Genomic DNA, 26,652 nt, shown 5'->3' on the forward strand with positions numbered 1-26,652 from the left:
CCTTAGAAACTCTTTGCTATTTTGTTTCTCATCCATACCTACTATTGCTCCTCCTCCTTCAGCACAAAGTAGTATAGCATTAATGCTTCCTCTCAGGTAAAGGTCTGGATCCTCTCTCTGAACCACATTCATGAGTGTATTTAATGTAGCATTATATTCATTAGTGTTATTTTTACTTTGAACTTCTTAGTATTGAGTTTCTTGCTTCAATGTTCTAAGAAGTGTTTTGGAAATGAGGTGTAATTTCAGTTTGCAGACAAAATGTATGTAGCTCTACTTTTGAATCAAAAATCTTGTTGATGTCAGTGGGAACAAACACGCAGCTTTTGTTTAGTGCAGATATTTCTTATGAAGGCAACTGGTTTTGCTGTATGTCTACAACTAGTACCTTTGATTCTGAAATCTCATTTTGATTTATTTTGCTGTTCCTCCTCTCATGTCTGAATGGGGTTTCTTTTTTTTCTCCCAAAAGGTGGGTGCTTTGGTACAACGAGTAATGGGTTCTAATTGCATGTTTTCAACTAAGTATCTTCTGAGTCATATGTTATGGATTTTGTTTATTTTTCTAAGTAGCAATTTCTCTTTAGTCCTGGTAATTCCTCAAATTGGGTATATCATCATTTTAATGTGTAGTCAAATGTATCATATCACAATGTTTGCAATCTGGTTTGTAGCAGCTCTTCTTGCTGAATGTTAGTCATCTCATTTAGTTGTGGAGCAATCTTGTATGTGCACTTCTCGTTTTCTAGTCTTTTTTTTAGCCTCACCTATTCCAATATCCGGCTGATTGAGAGTCCATTTTAATTATTGAATAATCAGCAGAGATAAATCCATGGATCATGGGCCTCATTACGAGGTTGGCGGTAACCCAGCGCTGCCACCAATGGGGTGCCGCCAACCCTGTAACACTGTTTCCGGCACCTGACGTCCCGGTGCCAGCAGGGCATCCCGATGGATCGGGACGTCAGGCACTGGAAAATGTTATTCCCACTTCTCACTCCACGGGAATGGGGACTCAGAAGCACCGGCACCGTTCTGTGACAACTCTGCTTTCTGGGGTCATTGCGCCCGACAGGTCAGACCCGCCGGGTGCAGAGGTCCCAGAAAGCAGAGTTGTAGTCTGCCGGTCCGGAAAGGGTGCCGGTACGTTGCTTCCGGCACACTTATTTCTGGACCAGCAGACTTATAATGAGGCCCCATGTGTTTAATATAATTTGTCTTTTCACTATCAAGCCTTCTGTTCCTCTGCAAATCAAACTCACTGACCTTTGGTAATCTTTTGTTTTTTAAATATTCATGCAAGGTCAGTCCGTTTAATGTAATACTAACTTCTTTCTTCCAAAGGTTTTTCGGGTATGTCACTGAAGTTTATGTATCACTGTTCTTAAACAAATTCGCATACGTCTTTAAGGCTCCTAATATATGTGCTGCTATCTTTTTTAACTTGGCATTGTAGCATGGTAGGAGAATCTCATTGTCAGAAAGTGTTTGACAACTAAATCATGGTTCATTGGTGTTGTGAAAATTATGAAAGCTGCACACTTTTTGGTTACATAGTGCTAGGCACAGTCTTTTGAGCAAGCCTTGTTCATGTTTTTATATGTGGTCTGCTATGCTTTCTCACCTTGAGCCTACACTGGAGAATATCATAGACTTAAAATGTGCCAATGTAACCCAAGCAACCCTACACAGTTTCAAGACATATTGTTGGCAACTCAAGCCGTTGGAAATTTGGCTTTATTAGATCCTCAACCGGCTTCCTCATCGACTCGGACCCGAAATCTAGACTTAATCGGCGAGGAGCCTATACTCGTATCAGAAGAGGCGTGTAGCGTTGCCTCGGCTGTCTTTGATATTTTTAAATCTGCCAAGAAGGATCCTCCGGTTGGACCTAGTGCTAAAATCGGCAGAGGAAACAGGCTGAAAAAACCTAAAAACATGCCCCTGAAAAAAACAAAACGAGGCAACGACTCGAGGAAATTTCTGAGAAACCTGAAAACAGTTAATGTAACTGTCAACAAGACGGCGCTAAAAGAAAAAAGTGGAGTGTTGGACACCAACTCCAGAAATGTTGTCACTGAACTGGACCTACCGACTGGAGCCAAAACCTACTCCGGAAAGGGTGTCATTGAACAGGACCAATCGATTGGAGCCAAAATCAACTCATGTGACTCTTCTGAAGAACTACTAAACATGTCAGTATACGAGGATGTAGAGACTGAAGATCTGGGTGAGGTCGAAGATACAAAAATCTCGCACAGTAACTCTGCCAAAGTTGCTGAACCTGCAGAGATCAATTCAGATTTTCTGGCAGTGGGCTGTGCAAACTCAGAGACCAACGGAGCCGCAATTGTAATTTATCCTTGCTTGAACTAGTCATCTCGGCCATCAAACAGAGTGGTCACATTATGCGAAATCAGACAATCTAAAATAGCTCCAGCGGACAGCCTGAACTGTCAAAAGAAGACATTCTTGACCCTAGACGAAAAGCGTTCTAGGCTGGCAACATTATCCCACAATCTGGTTTGTCAACCAGATGAGACAAGTGCCGAGACAATGTTGGATAATCGTGGAAAGATGCCAATATCCGAGACTGTCACTTTGGACTCAGCAAACAAAGGCCCAAGGGCTCTCATTTTGCCCACACTCCCTCAATCGACCTCAAATGTGAATCCTTCATCGAGACCAACAAGAAGTAACCTACTAAATGATTCCAAAAAGGCCAATCCTCACAAAAAAACAAATGAATCATTGCTTTATCAGGTGCTCTTGGAACGTATCGACTCTGCAGATGATTTGATCATGAATCGGCACAACATTTTATGGTTATGCCATCTCGTCCCAAGTCTTAGAGCAATTGAATCCGAAGATCTAAAAATAGTGGAATTCTTCAACGAGACGAAAAATGACGCAGTCATCTTACACGTGCAGTCCAAACTGATAGTTGACACACTTCTTCAAGCCGGTCCGGTGTTATTGTCTTTGGGCTTCGACATCTCCATGGCACCGGCCCGCACCCTTACTGGCGTACCAAAAGCAGTTCTTAACATGGTACATGACGGTAAAGCAAATCAAGTCTATAACATGAAGACAAATGATTTTGTTAAAACGACTTCTTGTGTTAAATCACAATGTCCTGCAGTAAATAACTGGAAGCCAGCCTTCGATCCATCTAGCAACAATCGGATAAAAATAACAATTCAAGGTTCCAATCTAACACACCCTAAAACTGAAGCAATTGATCATTGCTTGTCGCATAAAACGAGTGGAAACGACGGGTCCTGGCTCGCTGAAACTTTAAATAATGACCAGTCATGCTAACGCCAGGCACCTTCTTCACGCAAACATTACACACTAGGATCCTGGAACACCAGGGGCTTCAATCATCTTTTCAACACAGCCTGGGCCGCTGAATTGGACATTGCTTGCCTGCAGGAGACGTGGCTGTGTGACAAACCAATACTGGAAGGTTTCGAACTTGCCCATAACCCTGCAATTAAACAGAGTAAAGGCAGACCTATGGCAGGTTTGCTGGTGGCAGTTAAGCTGGATTCAGGTTTTCGGATCCTAGGTTCTACTAACATTTCTCCCTTTATCCAAGTGGTAAAGATTGCCTCTGGAAAGGCAGCCGATGGCTTGGCTAAAAATCTTCACATCGTCAATCTCTATTGGAACCATGAAGCTGCTGAGTCTAAACACTTTATAGACGAAGTCACAACTGCGCTGGACGAGATTCTGGAAGTTGGCCCTCAACATGAGCTGATCATTTGCGGCGATCTTAACATCGACTGCCTTAATTTCTCAAATCTATCGGGTAATAAGAAGAGATTAAACAACTTGGGTCACCAATTGTCACTTCAATGGTGCTTAGAAATGGAGCTACGTGACTTGACAATGCTAAATGGTCAAACCCTTGGTGATATTCCGGCGGCTCCAACCTGGAGAAGAGGTGAACAAAAGTCTACACTTGATTACATCTTTGTATCTTCAACGATTCACAAAAGAACTGACAGGTTTAATGTCATTAAAATGACTCATAGCGACCACGACATGGTGGTACAGAAGTTTACTTCGAATCTTCACCCTTTCCAGGACCTATGGTCTTACTCTGTTCGAACAGGAACTGGCCGGGTTCGTTTAAATCTTGAACCAAGTGAGGTGAACAACATTCTTACGAGATTTCAGTCTTCTGACTCTCTGGAGTATGACCACTTGTTGACGCAATACCAAGAACAAAAAAATACTCTAAGAAACACCCAATTTATACCTAAACATAAATTTGATCTTGAAGTACAACAACGGAAACGCCTTCTACGCCGACAGTTGAGAATGGCACAAAAAAAACCCCCAACAGACGGTGGAAGTCAAGCTCAAAAGATCAAACAGGACTATAAGAACTGGTTAAAGTCCCATAAGGCTATAATGCTGCAAAATGACGCAGAGCTCATGCTGGCAAAAATGGAGTCCGCTAATCCAGCTGAATACTGGAGACTCATAAATGACCATCTTGCTCCTCAACATGCCCTTCAGGCCAACCTGGTGCCCGAGTCAGAATGGATAGATTTCTATGCTGATCTATTTCGTAAAGGCACACATAATCATACCTGGAAGCCCCTAAATTTACCACACTGGGATCTCGCATTTGGATACGAAGACATCCTGAGAGTCATCAAGAATGTACATGACTCTAGAGCGCCTAGCCCTGATGGGCTAACAAACTTTACGATTAAGCACCAGCCCGAATATTGGGCAACCTTCTGTGAGGCAATGTTCAAAAGGACCATTGAGTGTCGCAAGACCCCCAGCTCATGGAAATCCGCAGTGATCATCCCAATCTTCAAAAAAGGAGACCGCAGTAATCCGAAAAACTATAGACCTGTTGCACTCCTTGACGTGTTGGGAAAGGTGTATGCCACCCTGCTTCAGCAAAAACTGCTGGAGTGGTCTTCAAATAACCAGCTCGTAGACCCTAGACAGACAGGTTTTGTAAAGGGTGTAGGTTGCTGCGTTAATCTCCTACTGCTGAACCTCATGAAGATGGAAGCGCTTTGCTCAAATGCCAAGATCTATCTTGCGCTGGTGGACTTATCTCAGGCGTTGGATAGCATAAACAGAGAGCTATTATGGAAAAAAATGTCCAAATGGGCCTGCCCGCCTAGTTTGTTGGACGCCATTTGTGAACTCCACACAAATACCTCAATCAGAGTGCGATTAGATCTAAAAGGCAAGTTATCAGCTCCTATTAACACTTATATAGGTGTGAAACAAGGCTGTCCCCTAGCAGCAAGCATCTTCAATCTGTTTATATCTGACATCAAAGACGCTTTCGACGGTGTACCTACGTTCCCACCCAAAATTCACGGCACACACGTAGACTATTTAATCTATGCGGATGACATCATCTTGCTAGACTCAACACCTATAGGTCTACAACGCACACTTACTGCTGTGGCAAAATACCTATAAGAGAATGGACTAAACATCAATAGGGGGAAATGCGAAATCATCGTCTTTGAGAAACTGCAAGGTGCAAAAACAAATAAGAGGACATTCAAATGGTACATAGACAAAGAACCCATTGGGCGTGTATTAAACACCCGATACTTAGGGATGCGTCTAAGTGCAAGTAGAAATGACGCTCCTTGGGTCGAAGAAGCAAAGAGAAAATGCCACCAACTAGCATGTCAAGCTTCTCTAATAAACAGAAAATTTGGAAAATTTTCCTTAAAACCGACCTTATATTTTTTCCAGCAGAAGGCTGTTCCCTCACTAATCTATGCTGGTGAAAATGCCTTTGGCTGTGGGAACGAAGTGTGGAACACTCTTGAAAATATCTTTTGGTCTAAAGTTTTACATCTCCCAAAAGGTATTCCCACGGTTTGTATTAGATATGAGCTTGGGTATATCTCCCTACACGCAAGGGTTGCTTGGAATCTGCTAAACCTTTATAGGAAGCTAACACAAACAAAACCCATGCTCCAAACTGCAATCCTCCAAAACCCAGAGTCTGCCAATGCTCCGTCAATGGTCCATCATTGGAATGAGTTATGTCAGGAGGTTCTTACCTCATACGATATTACGTCACAACTACTGTTAGAAAATCCAGATGCAGCCAAACTGAAGCTCTGGAGAAATGACTGGATAAACACCTGTGACCAAAGAGCAAAATCAAGGTCAATGCAAGAAGTTCCGGGAGAAGCTAGAGCCTATGGCTGCGTGCCGACCTACTTGTCACGGTTTCCGGATCAGTGGTTGCGTTCTCTATACCTACATTTCAGATTGAACGCTCTGCCGACGAAGGAACGGTTATGTTATTGGTCCCAACGACCTGACTCAGACCTTAGATGTCGCCTTTGTAACAGCCCAAATGAAACGCTGAAGCACTTGACGATGTCATGCTCTGGTCTTGAGCAAGAAAGAAATCGCATTTTTAGTACAATTACAAAGAACTTTAAATGCTTAACTCGTGACGATTGGTGGAAAGCCTTGTTTGATGGTTCTAACAAACCTGTTTTGTATGCTCTGGTATCTTTTCTTCAGGTAGCTAAAGCTCGCCTAATGGCTATGATAGCCATAAAAAATGAGGATTAGCCACTGGGTGGTTGATGAGTTCGGGGTGTAGTCACACATACTAAACCTAAAATGCAAAGTTATGTGGGCTGTTTTTGAAAGTCTTGTAAAACTGCTCCTATTTTTAAAGGTTTGTACAAAAACCAAATAAAATAAAAAAAAAAAAAAAATGTGCTTCTCTTCTGAGAGTTCTAATACAATGTTTTCTCAGTCAATTTATTTCCAATCTGTGTTTCAAATAATGATTCATATTGCTTCTAAATAGCTTCTCATTTACATATCCTTAGCTCACACCATGTTTCGGGACCTCTTCCCTTTTTCAAGTGCTCAAGTATAGAAATTAAATTACACGTAAACATAGTGACACAATTCTGAAACAAAGGAGGCTTACTGTTATGGACTTGATGGTCGTGCAGAGTATAAATACCTCCGTCCCCAAGTACCACACAGACAACACCAGAAATACTGCCTGTGCGGTCTTTGAGGCCACAGGTGGAAGTCCGTCGAGCTGATTTGGGAACAGCCGGAAGAACCCCTTGAACGCTGTAAGGCAAAAGGTTAGGCAGTTATGCACAGAACAGGAAGGACAACTAAAGCCACAGGTAAGTTGGTGCTGCTTACCTATCTGTACAAGAGGTGGCCCAGAGATGTGAGAAAAGGCTGAACCCCGGAGCAGGAGTTGCTGGAGGCTAGGAATATGGGTAGGTAAACACCTAGAGTGGAGGCCGGAGGCCAGGTTACCAAGCAGACAGACGTGATCCGTAGAGTGTCCAGAGACGAAGCCGAAGTCAAGTAAACAAGAGGACCAAAGTTCGAACAGGAGGGTGAGGCAGAAGCAGTCCGTGGAGCAAAGCGTAGATCGGCAACTGAAGATCCAAAAGTTCGGTTAGTAAAGGGTAATGCGAGGCAATCCGTGATACAAAGCGTGGTCGAGAAAAAAGAAAACAATCCGTAAGTTTCAACAAGCGTAGAAGTAGCGTCACGTGATCCGGGAGGAAAACAGCTGTGAAGCAACGCTCCTTGTTTCCGGGAGTCTTTTATATAATTTTAGGGGTCACGTGATACGTGACACGGGAGCGTTGCTGCGTGAAGGGCAATCACGTGATCCGTGACGCGCGGGTCTCCGTGGGCAACGCTTTGCGTTGTAGCGAGATGTCAATCTCCAGTTCAGCTGCCAAGAACGGGAGGGGCGATAAACGCCGGGTCTGCCATGCAGTGATCTAACAGGATGGTTGAGGGTCAATGGGTTACGTGGACCCAGGTAAGTGTATGGGGTAGTGGGAGACGTAACAGAGTCCCCCCTCAAAGGCCCACGACCCCGTGGGCAGGCAGGGCAGTCCCTATGAAAACGGGCAACAAGAAGCGGGGCATGGACATCATTGGAGGAAACCCAAGAGCGGTCCTCGGGACCGTAACCCACCCAGTCGACGAGATATTGAAGGCGACCCCTGTGAAAACGGGAACCCAAGATAGCACTGACCTCGAAAACATCCGGAGAGGACACCGAGACAGAGGGTGGTGGAGCAGTGACACGGGTAGGGGCCAGGCAAGGCTTGAGGAGAGAGGTATGAAAAACCGGGTGGACTCGCCACGAAGGAGGGACAGCAAGGCGGAAAGCCACAGGGTTCAAGATCCCAGTGATTTTATAGGGACCCACAAAACGGGGCAACAGTTTGCGACACCCAGGTATACGCAAGTGTCGGGTTGACAACCACACCCGGTCCCCTACGCGATAAGCAGGGGCCACCGACCGTCTCCGGTCAGCCTTTGATTTCATCAATGTTTGGGCCTCACGGAGATGAACAAGGGTCCGAGCATGGACGTCCGCAAGGTCGCGAACACAGGCGTTGGCAGCAGGGGTGTCGGAGGAGAGATCCGGGAGCGGAAGGGTGCGCGGATGTTGACCATATATAGAATAGAAAGGAGAGAAACCAGTAGCTGAGTGTCGTGAGTTGTTATATGCGAACTCAGCGAGGTGGAGCAGATTGTACCAGGAGTCTTGGTATTGAAGGGTCAGGCACCGCAAATATTGTTCCATGGCTTGATTTACCCTCTCAGTCTGCCCATCACTTTCTGGGTGATAGGCAGAGGAGAAACGAGCATCAATTCCCAGTAGTTTGGTAAGGGCACGCCAGAAACAGGAAGTAAACTGCGACCCGCGGTCCGATATGATGACCTGTGGAAGACCAAAGAGACCAAAGACTGTCCTGAAGAACAGGCGGGCTAGCGTTGGGGCCGAAGGTATGCCGGTACAGGGAATGAAGCGTGCCATCTTAGTGTAGGAGTCCACGATAACCCAGATGGTATCATAACCTCGTCTGCGTGGCAGATCCGTGACAAGGTCCATGGAGATAGTATGCCACGGTCGGGGGGGTATGGGCAATGGATGGAGCAGGCCTAGGGGGCGTCCTCTACGTGACTTGCATTGGGCACATATCGAACAGGTGTTCACGTAGTTCTCTACATCCCTTCTCATGGACGGCCACCAGCACCACCGGTGTAACAGATCCAGGGTGCGTTGCTGCCCTGGGTGACCGTTTATGGCAGCATCGTGAGACCAGGCCAGCGCTTGGTTGCGCACATCGCATGTGGGAAGGAACAACTTGCCCTGAACAAACGGCAACCCCTCTCGTAGTACAATGTCCCATTCTGTGAGTGCATGCGGATGTTGGGAGACCCATTGTCTAATGGCGGTAAGCAGTGGCTGGGATGGTGTACACAAACAAACAACATGACCCTTCCCCAACAATGTGTCTGGAAATGAAGACAGTGGTTCCCCCCCAGGTGAACGGGATAGGGCATCAGCCTTACCATGAACAAGACCTGGCCTGTGCTTAACCACAAAATCAAAAGCAGCGAAGAACAAATGCCAACGCACTTGTCTGCTGTTCACGCATTTAAGAGAGGCCAGATGCTGTAGATTCTTGTGATCCGTGTATACTACGGTTTGGTGTTTCGCCCCCATGAGGTGGTGACGCCATGATTGGAGGGCGTCCTTGATGGCCAACAGCTCTTTCTCGGTCACTGTATAGTGTGACTCGGCTACAGTGAACTTCCGTGAGTGATAAGCTACCGGATGCAAACTACCCGTGGTTGGACATGGTTGTGACAGTATGGCACCCAGAGCAAACGAGGAAGCGTCAGCCTCTATTGCAAACGCAAGGTCCGGGTCAGGGTGCTGCAATACGGGGGCAGAAACGAATCTGGATTTAAGTGCTTCAAAAGCCTCCTGGTGTACGGAGGACCAGACGAAAGGGACGAGAGGGCTAGTCAGCGCAGTCAGGGGAGATACAATGGAAGAAAAACCGGCAATGAAACGCCGATAAAAATTAGCAAAGCCGAGAAAAGACTGGAGCTGTTTGAGGTTGACAGGGACTGGCCATTCCGTGACTGCACGGACTTTTGACTCATTCATAGACAACCCTCCAGGGGTGATGTGAAACCCCAGAAACTCCACCTCCCTTGTATGAAACAGACATTTCTCGGGTTTGGCGAACAGGGCGTTCTTCTTGAGACGGGAGAGTACCTCTCTAACATGAGCAATATGTTCTTTCAAGGAGGAAGAATAGATCAAAATGTCGTCCAGGTAGACCACCACGTACGTATCCAAGATGTCCGAGAATACATCGTTGATGAAACGCTGGAACGGTGCAGGTGCATTACAGAGCCCGAAAGGCATCACTGTGTATTCAAATAAACCCTGTCTGGAGCAAAATGCCGTTTTCCATTCGTCTCCACGTCGCATGCGGATTAGGTTGTATGCCCCTCTCAGGTCTAATTTGGTAAACAGGGACGCCTTTGTCAACCTGTCCAGTAGCGTGGAGATGAGCGGAATGGGGTACCTGTTCTTCACGGTGATAGCGTTTAACCGTCTATAGTCTACGCATGGGCGCAGATCACCTTCCTTTTTCGGGACAAAAAATATAGGGCTGGCAGCTGGAGAACAGGAAGGACGGATATGACCCAAACGCAAGGCTTGCTGGATGTATTCTTTCAAAGCCCGTTCTTCAGACTGTGATAACGAGTAGATCCTACCCCTTGGTATAGGAGCATCCGGGAGAAGATCAATAGGACAGTCATAAGGTCTGTGTGGAGGTAGACCTTCCGCTGTGACTTTGTCAAAGACCATATGATAATCATGGTAGTCCACGGGAATACCTGCCATAATGGCTCCCACAGTGTGTGTTGACGTGGTGTCAGTGGCTATTTCCCTGATACTGGAGGAAGCCAAGGCGCCGAGGATTCTGGCGGGAGAGGAGAGTGATTCTGGTTCTGTTAGGCAGAAGTGCTGGCATTCTTCTGACTCGAACGTTACCTGTCCCGTTCCCCAATTAATCAAAGGGTTGTGGTGCCTTAACCAGGGGATACCCAAAATAACCCCGAACTGTGGCGTGGTGATGAGGTCAAATGACAGGCTCTCCTTATGAGTGCTCTGTATCACCACTTCCAGAGGTGCAGTTTGGTGCTTAATCGGACCAGAGGCCAAGGACGTGCCATCGACCGCTTGCACTGGTTCCGGGTGTTCCTTTTTGACCAAAGGCAGATTGAGACGATGGGCTAATGTGATATCTATAAAACAACCCGTGGCCCCGGAGTCCATCACGATCTGAACGGCATGGACGATCTCCTGGGTAGGTTTCAACAGGGCCTGGACCACAACCGGTCTGATAGGACCGAAGGCGGGTTCAGTGGGGGTCGTGGATAGGCTCGCCGGTGCCCCCTGTATCATGGGCGAGCCTTCTGAAAACCCGGCGCCTTGTTCTTTGGTCGTCGGGGGCATTCCCTTACGTAGTGTCCATTTAACCCGCAGTAAAAACAGGCGTTGTCGGTTCTCCGACGTTCCCGTTCAGACTGCGTTATTGGGCTTCGGATCCCACCTATTTGCATGGGTTCAGAACTGGCGGGGGAAGGAACAGGGGTTGACTGGCCAGCAAACGTGGTTTCTGCCTTCCGTTCGGACCTCCGGGCGTCCACCTGTAGTGCAAGGTCTACAAGATCCGAAAACACAGAGGGAAGAGCAGGAACCACTGATAGAGCGTCCTTCAAGGAGTTGCATAACCCACGGTAGAACACGATCGCCTTTTTCTCCTCTGGCCAGGAGGTTTCAGCGGCGAGTTGATTATAACGGGTGATGTACTCGATAAGTGTTTGCTTTCCCTGTGAGAGATCTAGTAATTCCAGGTCCCTTGACTGGGCCTTGTAGCGGGTGTCAAACACTTTAGCCATTTCCGTTATGAGGAGCTCAAAGTCATATAAAGCAGGATGGTCATTTTCTAACATTGGGTTTGCCCAGGTAGCCGCTACACCAGAAAGATGGGACAAAAGGAATGCAGCTTTTGTGATAGAATCGGGGAAGGCTTGGGGTCTGCACAAGAAGTGGAGTTTGCATTGGTTTATGAAGGTGCGGTATTTCCGCGGGTCACCCTGATAGCGTTCTGGAGCGGCAAGTGGGAAAAAGGTTGGGAGCAAAACAGGTGTGGGTGCGGAGGCCGGGGCCGGGACAGGCTGTACTGGAGGGGCAGGGTCTCCGAACTCGGCGTCTGCAGGCAAAGGATAACGTGTGCTTTGTAAGGCGTCTAAGCGATGGTGAATGGCGGTCGTAGCTGCCGCCATGTCGGTCCTAAGGGCCGCTACGGCCTGCATTAGAGCGGTCACTGGGTCCCCGGCGGAGGGATTCATACTCTGAACGGCCAAAGGCTTCACAGTCTGTTATGGACTTGATGGTCGTGCAGAGTATAAATACCTCCGTCCCCAAGTACCACACAGACAACACCAGAAATACTGCCTGTGCGGTCTTTGAGGCCACAGGTGGAAGTCCGTCGAGCTGATTTGGGAACAGCCGGAAGAACCCCTTGAACGCTGTAAGGCAAAAGGTTAGGCAGTTATGCACAGAACAGGAAGGACAACTAAAGCCACAGGTAAGTTGGTGCTGCTTACCTATCTGTACAAGAGGTGGCCCAGAGATGTGAGAAAAGGCTGAACCCCGGAGCAGGAGTTGCTGGAGGCTAGGAATATGGGTAGGTAAACACCTAGAGTGGAGGCCGGAGGCCAGGTTACCAAGCAGACAGACGTGATCCGTAGAGTGTCCAGAGACGAAGCCGAAGTCAAGTAAACAAGAGGACCAAAGTTCGAACAGGAGGGTGAGGCAGAAGCAGTCCGTGGAGCAAAGCGTAGATCGGCAACTGAAGATCCAAAAGTTCGGTTAGTAAAGGGTAATGCGAGGCAATCCGTGATACAAAGCGTGGTCGAGAAAAAAGAAAACAATCCGTAAGTTTCAACAAGCGTAGAAGTAGCGTCACGTGATCCGGGAGGAAAACAGCTGTGAAGCAACGCTCCTTGTTTCCGGGAGTCTTTTATATCATTTCAGGGGTCACGTGATACGTGACACGGGAGCGTTGCTGCGTGAAGGGCAATCACGTGATCCGTGACGCGCGGGTCTCCGTGGGCAACGCTTTGCGTTGTAGCGAGATGTCAATCTCCAGTTCAGCTGCCAAGAACGGGAGGGGCGATAAACGCCGGGTCTGCCATGCAGTGATCTAACAGGATGGTTGAGGGTCAATGGGTTACGTGGACCCAGGTAAGTGTATGGGGTAGTGGGAGACGTAACACTTACCCAGCACATCATGAAGTTTAGATTGGACATGTCTCAAACGAAAAATGCAAAAGAAATTAAAAGAACAGCTCTCCCTGTCCTAATCTTAGTTACCTGACCTGTGGGTATGGAGAACATTAGTGTGCTCTAGCAGTGAACTTACTAGCTAAAATAAGAAAGCCTTGTGCCTACCCCAAAGTTTCGACGCCTGTTTCCAATGCCTGGAAACGTGCCGAAACTTGGATCTTTATGCAACACTAAAATTGAGTCAAAAGCATTATAAGGCCCTTTGCCATGGTTCTTTTCGCCAGAAACCCTCTGCTCTGCCATCAGGCTATACACAGGCCTCATCCTTTGTCCCAGTCCTTACAGGGACCACAAGGCTCTCCTCAGGTGAGTTAGATTTTCCACTAACCCCAGCCACTTTTTCCTGGACCATGGAAAGATTTGAACAGTACATGGTTATATCAGAAATTATTGGGGTTTCAGATAAATGTGATGACATTCCTAAAAGGTTCTATTCCTTTGAGGAGGGTTCTAAGACCTGCGAGTCTCCTAGGCTTTATCCCCCTGTGGCTCACCCTGCTTCTCCTGGACTGGCTGATGCCTGATCACTCAGATTTGTTTCAGTATGATCCGGTGATGTTCCGGATCATGATGGTGACTCTTAAGACCACCATTTCCCATGACCCAGGTGCTTGGCTTACTACAGATGACCACGGGAATTGGCCTATTACCTCTGCTCATGTGGCTGAACCTGATATCTTTTTGGACACCCCTTCTGTCTCCCAACCCAGGGAGGTGTCACTGATTGATGACCAGCCCCTTTTGAATAATATTATTCGGAAAGCAGCAGACCATTCTAAAATAGTCACTCAGGAGGCAGTGCCTGACTCTGACATTGTGGAAGATATCCTCAAAGAAAAGGTTCTGTTAGGCTATCCCACTTCTTGACTCCATTAGGAAATGTACTGCCCCACCCTTGCACCCTCCCTGACTCTGGTGGTGGATCCATCCATTGAAAGAATGGTTCGACCCATGCCCTCTGATCCACTTTATATTCAGGGACACTAAATCCCAGACTCCCTGGTGATCATGACGACTAGAAAACATGCAGGTGTTCTCCTCTCTTCATCAGTGTCGCCTGGATAAAGACTGTAAGAAGCTGTAGGACCTGGGCAAGTGCATTACTTCTGAGGTTGACAGTACCCGCATCACAAGCAATACTAGTCTGCTTGTTAGTGATGTCCAATGGGGCCTGGGACAGGAGGGTCACCAGAATGTTCCCAAACCAACCAAATTGCAATTACTTGGCGATTGTGCAAGGACGACATCGGGCCCAGCAAAATGTTTTAGAGAACACACAATTCTGCGCAGACAGCAGGCAGGGTGTTGGGATAGGGAACTCTTCTAAAACGCCATGCATGGTTTAAGAACTCTGTGTTCAAACCTGAGACGCAGGCCTCGCTCATCAACAAACCCATTGAAGAGTTGGCTCTTTGGCAAAGCAGTGGACGACGCACTTGATATGGCAAAGAAGGAGCACACGAAAATAACATCTCTCAACCAAATCGCTAGCAGACATATGTGTAACTCTGGGTATTTAAAACCTGCCGCTCCTTTCATGGGCAATCCTTCTCCTGCACTGCTCAGGGTTCCTATGGTCCAAGCGGATCACCCTGGTATTCTGGCTAAGGAACATGCAGCGCTTATCAAACCCCTCATCAGCTGGGGTTTCGGCGTGGCAAAGGAAGTGGTAGTAATGCAGCAGCCAGGGGCTCCCTTGCCCGCAAATGACTCTACAATTCGGGTCCACTCCTTTGCCTCTCCAGTAGGTTGGATATCCTGCTTCACCCATGTATATGAGGAGATCACTTCAGACCAGTGGGTGCTCAAGACTGTAGGCGACTGTTTTTGCATAGAGGTTCTTCAAACGCCTTGATACCACCCACCAAAGAACAGACTGTTGTCTCCAGACAATCTCCTCAATCTTCAAGAAGTGGAGGCTCTGCTGCAAAAGGGAGCAATCAAACTCATCCCAGATCAGGTAAACAAGGCTATTAAATATATTTCTTGTAACCAAAAAGATCTAACCATGCGTCCTGCTACCTCGAACCTTTCCGAACCTCGTTGAAACTTTGTGGGCATCCTTCTGGATCTCCAGAGGCACAATTCCAGTCTGAAAAGTCCCCTCACCGGAGTGCTGGACCTTGCAAACGACGAGAATCCAACTGGCGTTATTCTGTTGTTTCCTGTGCTCCTGAAAAAGGCACCAAATCCACAGAACCGCACCCAGCCGCAAGGAAAACCTTGTCTAGAGCACTCCCTGTGATTCTTGCTGCAAAAGTCCTTTCAGTGTCATGTCTTCTGTCTTCTTGATGAAGGAATGCAACAACCAGGTTTTTGGCTGCAGATCCTGAAGTCCTTGTGCTGCAAAATCTTCTTCTGTGCTTAGGTACTGTGCTGGCTTGGGTATTTACTTACCTTTAGTCTCTTCTGATTCCTGTGTAGTTTTGGGTGTTTTCTGTGATTGGGAATCCTCTCGTCCAGTGCACCCAGACCCCTGATGGAATCCTTCTAGGGTGTCTTCTGTGAAGCCCCTGGACCCTCAACTAACTCTAAAGTAAAGTACTTACTTGTTCTAACAGTCTTCCTTAGGAACTCTGACTTTTGCTACTTAACCTATCCTGACCTGTCTGTTGGACACTAGACCCTAGTGACCCCCCACCCCTGCTGCCCCTGAGAACCCTCATGCTCTAAGAATAAGGGAAAGACTTCAAATGATTGGGCCCTTTGCCTAGAAAAGAGAATATCTGTTTAAAGGTTACCTACTTGCACAAGAAGCTAGTTGGTAACTGTAACTTTGAGTGAACAGTTATAAAAGTTATTCCTTACCATAGAAATGTTATGCCATTCTGAAAAGTATATGTAACATCTTTCTTTCCTTAGAAACTGTTTCATCAATCTAACAAAGTAGATGCAAGGTTTTCTGGCATGGATTCAAATGCCCATAAATATTCCCGGTCAGGCTGGGAAAAACAGTTTCACTTTCACTTATAAACTGTATTTCTCCCCTAAACCAATCCCTGTCCTCTGGGTCATACTGCCCCCATCCAATGACCGTCCTCTCCCTAAGCCCCTCCTCTGGCAGCCATCTTCAGATTTTTACCACATGCTTCAGTGTTGGGAGTCCTTGAGTTTGCTCTGCAAGCTACTTCTACGTTTTTTTCTTGTTTTTTTGCAGAAAAAAGTTCTATTTTTGTTCAAAAAAACCCTGTGTGCTCTTTTCTCCATCTGCTGACAGCGGGGACCCGTTGTCAGTGAATGTCAGCGCCCCTCAAGGGAGAAGATCGCCGAAGTGACCAGAAGGCCATCAGGCCTACATCGCGCCCTCTGACCATGATGGAGGAGAAGGAAGGAAGATCCCTCTTCAGGCCCTGCACCAAGTGCAAGCTATGGAATGTGTTGAAGACAAACACCTGCAATGCCTCTGCCTGCATCCAAACCACAATATCAAGCCCTGCCCTCTTACTAGTGATTCCTGCCTCCAGTTCAGCCAGGATTGGAGGGTTCGCCTTCTCAACCTTGGCTCCAACTCTGTGGAACTCACTCCCTCCACACCTTCGACACAACCAAGACTACATGGCCTTCCATGAACTCTAAAAACCTGCCTCTTTCCGTAAACCTGATTAAGACCATCTAGTGCCTCTGAAACGCAGGACCATCAGGGACCGCGACTTCAATGACATTACATTGGAAAATAATTACAGCCTGCAGACAAATGCTCGAGGCGATACCGAGAAAAGAGACCTCAGAAAGCGCCTAATAAATCACCAAGACAGATTTAGAAAATAGATACCATAGCTAGCAACCTTAGCATCCAGCAGGCGTTACGATATGTAATTGCTGACTATCCTCTTCCTGAGTCTAGTACACAGGCCTTGCAGCCTTTCACGGCACCAAGCGGATAATACCCTCTGCCTCCATACCTTGTCCCAACCACTTACCTAAGATACGATCCCTCCTTGGCGCTGGAACACTCAGTCTCTAAACTGCCTCCATCCATGCTATCCTCTAGCATCAATTACTCGATGTTACTACACTGGTCTGAAAAAACTCCTGTCTTATAACCAACTATTCTGCCTCAATGTTACTACACTGCTGCAAAATAACTCCTGTCCTATAACCAACTTTCTGCCTACCCTGCAAACCACCATTAACGACAATCAGAGAACAGGAAAATGAGCTCGATGAGACTACATTGGTGTGAGTTAGCTCCTGCCCTATTACCAATTATCCTGCTCAATCATATCCTGAGACCCACCATACACCACAACCAGTGACCCGGAAACAGGTCCTCTGAGATGCAAAGTGCTCAAATTAAAAATAATGACCCTCTGACCGAGCAAACATATCTTACTCAGCTCTAAGCTGTGAATCTACCTCTGACTGCAGCTACCGCAAATGTAATCCTGAACAGTGGGCTCATAAGAATAAAACATCCACTCCAGACACTCACTTCTCCTATCACTATGCTCACTCTCTACTTTACACCAACACACAATAGAGCGCAGCTATACCCCTCAATCAATTTCGGCCTGGTTGCTCACATACGAACAATACTCCATGAATAACCTCAACATCCTACTAGAACGCAGCTATACCCCACGGAACAATCAGCCTAGCTGCACACATAAGTGTCCTGCACAGGCCTAATGCCACCAGAATGCACTCTGGGAGACTACATTCAACTGATCTCTCAATACCACTGCACCTAATGTTAGTATGCAGCTACCATCAGGCAATCACATCAGCTGCTCACATATTGAGTGCACCCAAGCACCCAATGCCCCCCTACTCTCTTGACTGACTTGGACTGCGGTCCCCAGGGGCATTCAACCCGCAAGCGCTTTGATATATGGGCCTCATTCCGAGATTGGAGGTAGTCATGGCGCAATTTGCGCCATGACTGCCTCCAATAACGGTACCGGCACCGGTCTCGTTCAATGGGGATTTACCGGTGTAGTCCGACCTTTGCGGGACTGGTAAGTCCTCATTGAAAAACAATTCCCCATTCCCATTTGAGCCCCCATAGAGCTCAATGGGAATGGGGAAGTAGCTAATAACGGTACCACAATTTGCGGCACCGTTATTAGCTCTGAAGTCCCTTAGCGGGTCCCGTCCATAACGCCTGGTAAAACCAGGCGTTGAAGGAGGGACCCGCTAAGGGAACTCGTAGTAGGGCAGTAAGGGATTACCGGCACCGGTCTCCTTAACGGTGCCCGGTATCCCTTACCACCCTACTCGTAATGAGGCCCATAGAGTGCTATATAAATGCCAAATAACATAACATAGCATATGGTAAAGGAAAATCAATATGCCAGTAATATAGAACATTATAGAAAATATCATCCTTAAATCTGATTTTTCTTTTATTGGACAATATTTAATTTTCATGAGGTGTGTCTTATGTATAATTTACTGCGTGGCCACATTAAGCTGTAAACAACATATTCACTTATTTTTATGGTGAAGGTGCTTTTCCCGTCCACTTCCAATGGCTATATGTATGCAGAAAGCTGCAAAAGCAATACAAAAAAATATGTAATCTTAGATATTAACTGAGCTATTCTTCTTGTGTAAAATATCCCTGCATGGATGCATGTTCATTTTGAGGAGGAGCTTTAAAGTGTGTAACGCATTTTACATAATGTATTAGAAAAATAGTGTATTTCTCATTTTAAAATATTCATCGATTTTAGTTTGTTTTGAACGCATTGGAGCCATTTCAAGGCGGTCAATGATGTAAATGTTTTTTTCTGAAGATGTAATGTATATTTTAAAGACAGTTGGACTGAAAATTAAAATCACAGAAAATGGATACAACACCAGACCAACATTTGACTGTATAATCCATACATATATGCATTCATCTTCCGCAGATGGAAACGTCTGGAATCTAGGGATGATATGCGGATAACACCTCTCATTCTCCCCTCACCTCAACAACAGCATAAAAAGAACAGGATGTAGTTTCCACTCTCTGCCAGGACTCCTCCCTCTCTCAGCCATGCCTTGTTGTGTGTACAATGGCTGCAGTATGTATGTATTCCTCCTTGTTCTATTGCAATATGTTGAACCAGTAGTCATTGGGAAGATAAAGTGCCCGACTTCAATTGATGCAGGTCTGACCTGCCGGGCGCAACGACCCGGTAGGCGGAGTTGCCACAGAAGCACCGGCACCCCTCATTCCCACAGAGTCCTGTGGGAATGGGAAATTACACTTTCCGCCGCCTGATATCCCGGGCCACCGGAACTTGTACTGTCCCAGTGGCACTGGAATAACAGGAAGCGGAAACGGTGATACGAGTTTACCGCCAAACTCGTAATGAGGACCTATATCTCATTGGTTGGCATTATACTATCTTAGTAGTCAAGGGGAACACAAGGATATTAGACAGGTCCTAGCTCATCGGCCTTGGCCAACTTCAAGCAGTGCCAAGTTTCGTGGTGAGGAAGTAGAGATGGGCATACTGTTACAATCTAGTTTAATGAAGATACTCCCCTATCATTCACAGTCCTAGGCTGTCGCTGTCAGTCTTGTTTGTGGCCTTGTTGTGTTGTCTCTGTGTCTGGATGTGCTAAGGAAGTGGCAGGTGCGCTATGTAATTGGCTCTGGCATCAACGACCATTGCTTCAGTCACGTGGTAAAGGACCACTGTTCTGGACCTAATTTAATCTATTTACTGTATTTTCTGCTGTCTTAACGTGCATGTGTTTTCTTGCAAGGTCCACTTGGGGAGCTGTATATTCATTCATTGAGTGGCCAATTGGCATGGTAGTTATCTGGACCTTGCATTCAAGGATGTGTGCACTTCTCACGGTTTCCAACTGAAACTAACTGACATTTTAACACTGGGCTGTGCGCCCTGGGAAACGCTATCTAGTGTATTTTCAGCTTGCTAAGCAGAACTCCACTCGGCACACTGACCTTGGTTGCTCGGGGCTACTGTCTGAGCTCCGTGAAGCCTGGAAACTGTGTGTTAAGCTATTTTGTGTCAGTCTGCAGTCTTTCAGAATCGAGGCCTTGTTAGGTTTAGTCTAAAACAACAGTATTTCGGCTCATTCTCCGCCATGTTGTGCCTTCGTCCCTCGTATGTTAATGTACATATTCTTCATGTCTACATGCTAATATTCTTCATGTCTATGTGCTAATATTCTTCATGTCTACGTGCTAATATTCTTTATGTCTATGTGCTCTACATGGCTGTTACGTATGCTGTGTGCATACCAACATTTTATTATTCTCTTCATACAAATAAATGCAACTAGCTGCCTTCTTACCTGTGTCACACCATTTATTCTACTCTTAACGGCAACTTCATGGCTGTTAGTGGTTTGTTAACAGCTTTCTGCACCTTTCTCAGTGTGTACCTTCGTTCATGAGCGTGATGGAGAACAGGTGGAGCAGTTGGGGGCGTGGCCATAACTGGTGCAACTCTCATCTCCATGAACACTCTTACTCGAGGCATCACTCAGCTCTGGGAATCTGCGACAGTCAGAGCTGAAGCACACAAGACATCTGAATTCTGGGTTGAGAATGAGAAGTTGGTTTGGATAAGATTTGGCCACCATTGAAAGTGTTTTTTGCCGCAAATCATTCTGCCGCTCCCCTTTCTCAGCCGGTAAGGTAATTTCACATCTGTATTTCCTCCGGATAGAATTAGCAATGGAAGAATTACTGCAATTTCTTTGTAACTCCTAATTTGGCAGAGTGGTAAAAGTGGCTGTAATTCCATTTCCACCACTTTTTCCCCATTACCATCATACACGTAATGATGCACAGTGTCCATTATGTAATGTCTGTTGACTGCCAGCAGGCTGGAGGCTGGCCCTTGTCATCATCAACCTTATTCTCTATTGAAAATGAGATCTCTGGAGCCAACTTGAATGTCACAGATCCCAATCAGAGGGCTGACTCAACCTTTCATTCTTGCAAGGCAATACATTTACTGTGCTTACATTTGGGAACAGTGAAACCAGTTAATTAGAGTGCTACAAAACAGAAGTTCGACAGCATGAAGCTCTTTGCAAAGAAGTAAAGTATTATTAGTAGGTGTCTTCATAATTTTTTTTATGATTTAGTCTTAAATAATTAACTGTGTCATTATGCAATGCTGTACAGATATAACGTAGTGTTTGTTTTCTTGTGTCTAAGACTGTTATTTTTCAATCTTCATTCTCCTAGAGCAATCATGACCACCATGGTATGAAGAATGGCTGAATATCGAAAATCAAGCCAGGACTCTGAATGTTTCACCAACTCACAGTGCCCACAACGGTCCCCCCGGACAGGGCAAGTGGTGCGTGGATCCCAAGGTATAATCATACAGCTAACAGCAGCGGCAAGTGACGACCACTGTGGGAGCCCGGAGGAGAACGAGTTGATCTTCGCCTTGGATGATGATGAAGTCAGACCATCAACGACTTACTCAGAGGGTGCTATGTCCAATGAATTGTTAGATGCCCACTCTTTATCTGCCAATGAGGGACATTGCCCCCAGCTATTTCCATTGGATTCTGGGTTAATTTCAGATATTTCATTTGGGAGCCTTCCCAACTCTTCTCCCCAAGCAATGTCTCCCCTGCTCCCGAGCTCGCCCAAGCCTCTGATAAACTTAGTGAAGTCACTCTCCACAGAGATTGAATCAAAGGAAACCTCTCCCCTCAGGCCCAAGCCATTGCTCAACCTGGTGAAATCCATCTCAACAGAAATTTCCCGCTTGGAGCCAGAAGTCACCCAGTCCAAGTCAGACTCAAAGTTGAACGTCCATCTCTGGAGGCAGATCACACAACCCAAAAATAAAAATGGGGACTCTCGGACAGCACCTTCATCCCCCAGCTCCTCTCCCTCTGAGAACAAGGGTAGCTTCTTCAAGGTTCAGGAGGTGGAGGCCAGGTTAGAGGACACAAAGAGAAGGCTGTCAGAAGCAATGCAGGAGCCACTCAGCATGCTAAGCAAGATCATTGGAGATGAAGTGACTGCCACACCCAGGCACAAGCCTCCCAACCCTGGCTCCTCCATCCAGGAGTCACCAACTGGCCATGTCGGGGACCAACACATATTTGAGGCAAAGAATGCAAGGACTTTGCATGGGAAAGCAGAAGGAGATAAGCTTGGGGTGGCAGAAAGCACTGGCAAAAACCTGCGGAAGAATTCACAACAAGACTATTGCTCATCAGAACCAAAATGGGTACCTGCCTGGCACTGTGGCTATGAGATCTGCTCTTTTGATGATGTGATTCAAGTGGTTGAGGTAGGGCACAGAGAGGGCACTGGGGAAGGCCAGCGCCTGCCACATACACTTGATGGATTCCAGCCATCTCAACCTTGTGGTGCTGTGCCATGCAAGACTCTTGCCTGCGTGGCAATCTTGGCCTATAATTACTTCATCCTACCTTTGCCCGCCTATATTTCCGGGCTGTTCTTGGGGCTGGCAGGTGGGTTCATGCTTGGGATCTTGATAATTTTGCTACTGGTGCCAAAGACATCTTACTCTTCCCAGAGGATGCGATCACTGCAGGAGAGATTGGAATGCAGTATGTTGATGGCAACACCTCAGGAACCTGACATCCTAAAGGTAGGAGGCTCTTCATTTCATTGCTAACAAATAGAAAGTAAAGTCTTACTTTGTGACTTTGTCCTTCAATGCACAGTGATACCAGTGGGTGTCCGGTCAAAGGGTTGACTACAAAGGGTCGAATGGTCAAAGGATCGACACAAAAGGATCACATTTTTCTTAAAAAAAATTCGATCCTTTTGTTTTTGGTCCTTTGGTGTCGACCCTTTGACCATTCGATCCTTTGGTTGTCGATCCTTTGACCTACAACCGATACAGTGTATTTGGTCAAGCTTTCATTGGAAATGGTGGAGAGAAATATCTTGGCCAATTATGATGTGAAATTGAGCTTTAGTCTCTGCATTTCAACTAGATACAGCCAATATTAGCCGTAACAAGGACTGAATAGAAGGGGAGTCAAAAAATGCTGAATACACTGCTACTCAATTTTCAGGATGATACATCACCCGCTAATCCTTTTAAGTCACCTTTTTCTGGCCCATCTGCTAATCCTACTATTGTAATGTCATGAGTCTAATTTCACTTGATGTTTGATAAGTACAGTCCCAAAGGTCTACTGAACTAGGACACTATTGAGAGTTTCACTACTTGGCAGACTACAATGCCATTGTGTTTATTAAAACACCTTGGTTTGATAACCACAAGTTTGCATTGCTACTCAAGAAACATTAGGTGTGTGCCACTGCAAACCAATCTGTAGAGTCTGCGCTCCGGCACATTTCCCAGAACTACAATGCCTCCCCACTCACACACACAGTGCTCTTGCAGCATTACCAAAGTCAGCACCCTACACCATCCCTGCAGCTATCTCTCTTCCCCACCCTTGTGCGAGTACCCCATTAACCTCACTAACAAGACTCTTGCTCTATCCCAATACCCATCACTCTTACCGTATAGTACAGGGGTATGCAACCTTTGGCTCTCCAGATATTCTGAACTACAGCTCCCGTCAGCTTTAACCAGCATAGTCTATGGTGAGGGATCATGAGAGTTGTAATCCAAAACATCTGAAGAGCCAGATTACGAGAAGGCTTGTGGAGTTGGATAGAAGAGGATAGCTTTTTGTGTTGCCTCACCATGCATATATTTGTGAACCAGGAGAAGACATTTTATCTAGCCGTGGATTTGGGAGTGTGTCCTCCCATGGTGATGAGGCCATTGGTAATCTCTATGAACGGCAGGGCTTCTACGGCCAGTATGTTAGTGCAGGACCCACCACAGCTGGAGGTGAGTATTGATGTGATAAATTCACATTGCACCTGTAACACAGGAGTGTTTGCCCTCAAGTGTCCAGTTAGCTATTTGTAGTCCAACGTACCTTGGGTAAACATTGACCCATGACATTACAAAATAATCCTGTCCTCAAAGTTAACCATTGAAATCCTATACAATATAGTGTACCGCACTGAAGACCCCAATTACCATGCTTGATTAAATGTCATCATATATCCTGAATAGACATGTTGCCATTCTCCTGGAGTCTTAAACGGCACATGTGTGGCAAGCCATGAAATGACAAAGACTTAGTGAGTACTCTCTAATTACCAATTCGTGTATTGCACCTCCTATGCTTCACTATACACCCACTGGTTTCTCACTGGGTCCCCCACAGCTGCTCAGACATCAGGGAAGGGTTATGTGGGGTAAGGAGGATGACATTAAGGAGGACTTGGAGGACCTTGATGTTAGCACCATTGCTCTCCATCAATCACACATACCGCACTACCATAACCACCCCTGCCACCGCTACTGCCAGCAGTGCCACAGCTAATACCAGCCAATGGTGTTTGGGCAACAACTGAGTCACCATCTGCTTCCACCACTCACCAGGTACCACTTGGTAATCTAATGATATCTTTGATCACATGCCACCTTGGGAAGCTATTTCGTTTGGGCTGACAGAGAAGGACACACTACCATGTGCCCCAGTTGGCCATGATAGTTTTGTGGCTTGGATGACAGTTGTGATGATGATTATGATGTTGATCTCTACGTTGGCATTATCCTTTAGGATGGCACTGTCATTTCAGTGGCCCTGCCAGAAGAAGTGGGCCAGGGTGATGGAAACAGGGGTGACCCAACACTTCTACTAGGGCCCATCGTGAGCTGCATCCAGGCAGTGGAGACCCTCTGACCGGGAGGACCTGGCCAGTACACAGGTGGCAAAGTTGCCCACTCAATCAACCATGTGACTTTGTTTGCGATGAAGTATGCAAGGTGGAACCGAACCTTCTGTGGGGGCAATTAATTGTCAGGCTACCTTTAATGAGCTAAAATGTCAGGGAATGCAGAAATCAACTGAGGAGACTGGCAGGCCTTTCGCCCACACTGCACGAACCTGAACACTTCATGGCCCTGGGTCTGGGTTTGCATAGGTATGTAAACACATCCATGTCCCACATGAAGTCATCTGTTAAGGCCAGCCCATTGAATGTTTTTAGGGAGGGTAGATGGACTCTTGCATCCAAATTCCCAAAACGTGTGTTGGGGAGTTGACTTAATGAGGTGAAACAGGAAAGTCATATCATGATATCCTGTACGATGAGTCCTGTGTATTGCACATTAAGATCGATGCTCTTAAAAGACATTGGGCCTTATTACGAGTATGGTGGTAGAGATGACACTAATTCTTTGTGGTGGAATTAACATTACTGCCATTATGCTCCATGGAATTAGTGCCATATCATGGGTCCACGCATATGCGGAACAAGACATGGCTGTAATGGAAACTCTGCTCCACAGAAATAGTGGCAATTTCTTTACCATTTGGAAATGTCACCAATTTAATGCAGAATTAATGTAACCACCAGAAAAGGGGAAGACTTACCAAATGGTACGTCTGCAAACAAACCATAATGTTCCCTGGGTCATCTGAGCTCATAAAAAGATTGCACAGGTGCTAGCACAGGGGGTGGTGGCAAATTCGGAGAAGCTGTTTAGCACCGAGAAGCAGAAGACCAGTATTCTACACAAGCAGGAAATCTATGGTGAAATCTGTGAAAAAGACGTGGTAGTGATGACAGTGCCACGAGATGTTGAGTACTTCAAGAAGCATTGGAATAACTTAAAGTGGGATGCACTCAGCCTCCTTGCAACCCACTGCCACAAGATATCTGCCACTGTAGGAGGCACACTGGAACCACTGAACTGCACACCCTGGGAATAAAAGGTGTGCCGCATCACACACATGGCATTGAGGGAGTGGGAGCAGCGAAAGCCGGTGCTGGGTGTCAAGCGCCCACAGGTGAGCAGACATGTGTATCATGGTGTGTACTACATGTGAATGAAGAGCATGAGTGGGAACTTATCAGCTCGTGGGTACACGTTTCACGTTGTAGTTTAGAAGGCCCATACAAAATATCCAGCTTGCATCAGGGGAAGAGAGATGCAGATGCTATGCAGTCACTGGAAGCAATGTAATTCGATGGCTTCGAACATCACTTTTCAAATGACCTCATGCAGTCCCAAGAATCAGGTTGCCACCATGGCCATGTCCATCCATACAACTAACACGCTTGCCATGACCAAATCCCCCTGCAGTTCCAGAGGAACTTGTTACAGAGCCCTACAATACTCTACACTAATGATGCATTCACAAGATGACAATTTGAACATCCCTCTCCTCACTGAAGAGACAGACAACATAAAGGGACACAACCACATGTACATTGCCACAGATGGCTCAATATGGACAAGCAATATCTTCATGCTTTAATTACTGTCCACCTGCATACCTGTACAATTGCCAGGTTTGTCTTTTCGTTATCCCATCAGCCCTCAATAGGCTCTTTGTATGGCTACTTCCTCATCGCATGTTGTACTGAATAAACTATCACAATCACCACTGTC

At 46.4% G+C, this 26,652-nt stretch overlaps 1 protein-coding gene across 2 annotated transcripts in view; it reads left to right on the plus strand.

Annotated features, from left to right (window-relative positions):
• Positions 1–26,652, plus strand: part of LOC138569372 (testis-expressed protein 2-like) — a 436,050-nt gene that overhangs the window by 166,922 nt on the left and 242,476 nt on the right. For both annotated transcript variants that reach the window (XM_069647296.1, XM_069647297.1), the window contains exon 2: positions 21,411–22,803. In XM_069647296.1, coding sequence (XP_069503397.1) covers positions 21,439–22,803 — 1,365 coding nt within the window. In that variant the 5' untranslated portion in view covers positions 21,411–21,438. The remainder of the gene's footprint in view (positions 1–21,410; positions 22,804–26,652) is intronic.

The sequence above is a fragment of the Ambystoma mexicanum genome, chromosome 2q, assembly GCF_040938575.1.
Source record: "Ambystoma mexicanum isolate Mex_15411 chromosome 2q, UKY_AmexF1_1, whole genome shotgun sequence".
In the NCBI taxonomy this organism is placed as follows: domain Eukaryota; kingdom Metazoa; phylum Chordata; class Amphibia; order Caudata; family Ambystomatidae; genus Ambystoma; species Ambystoma mexicanum.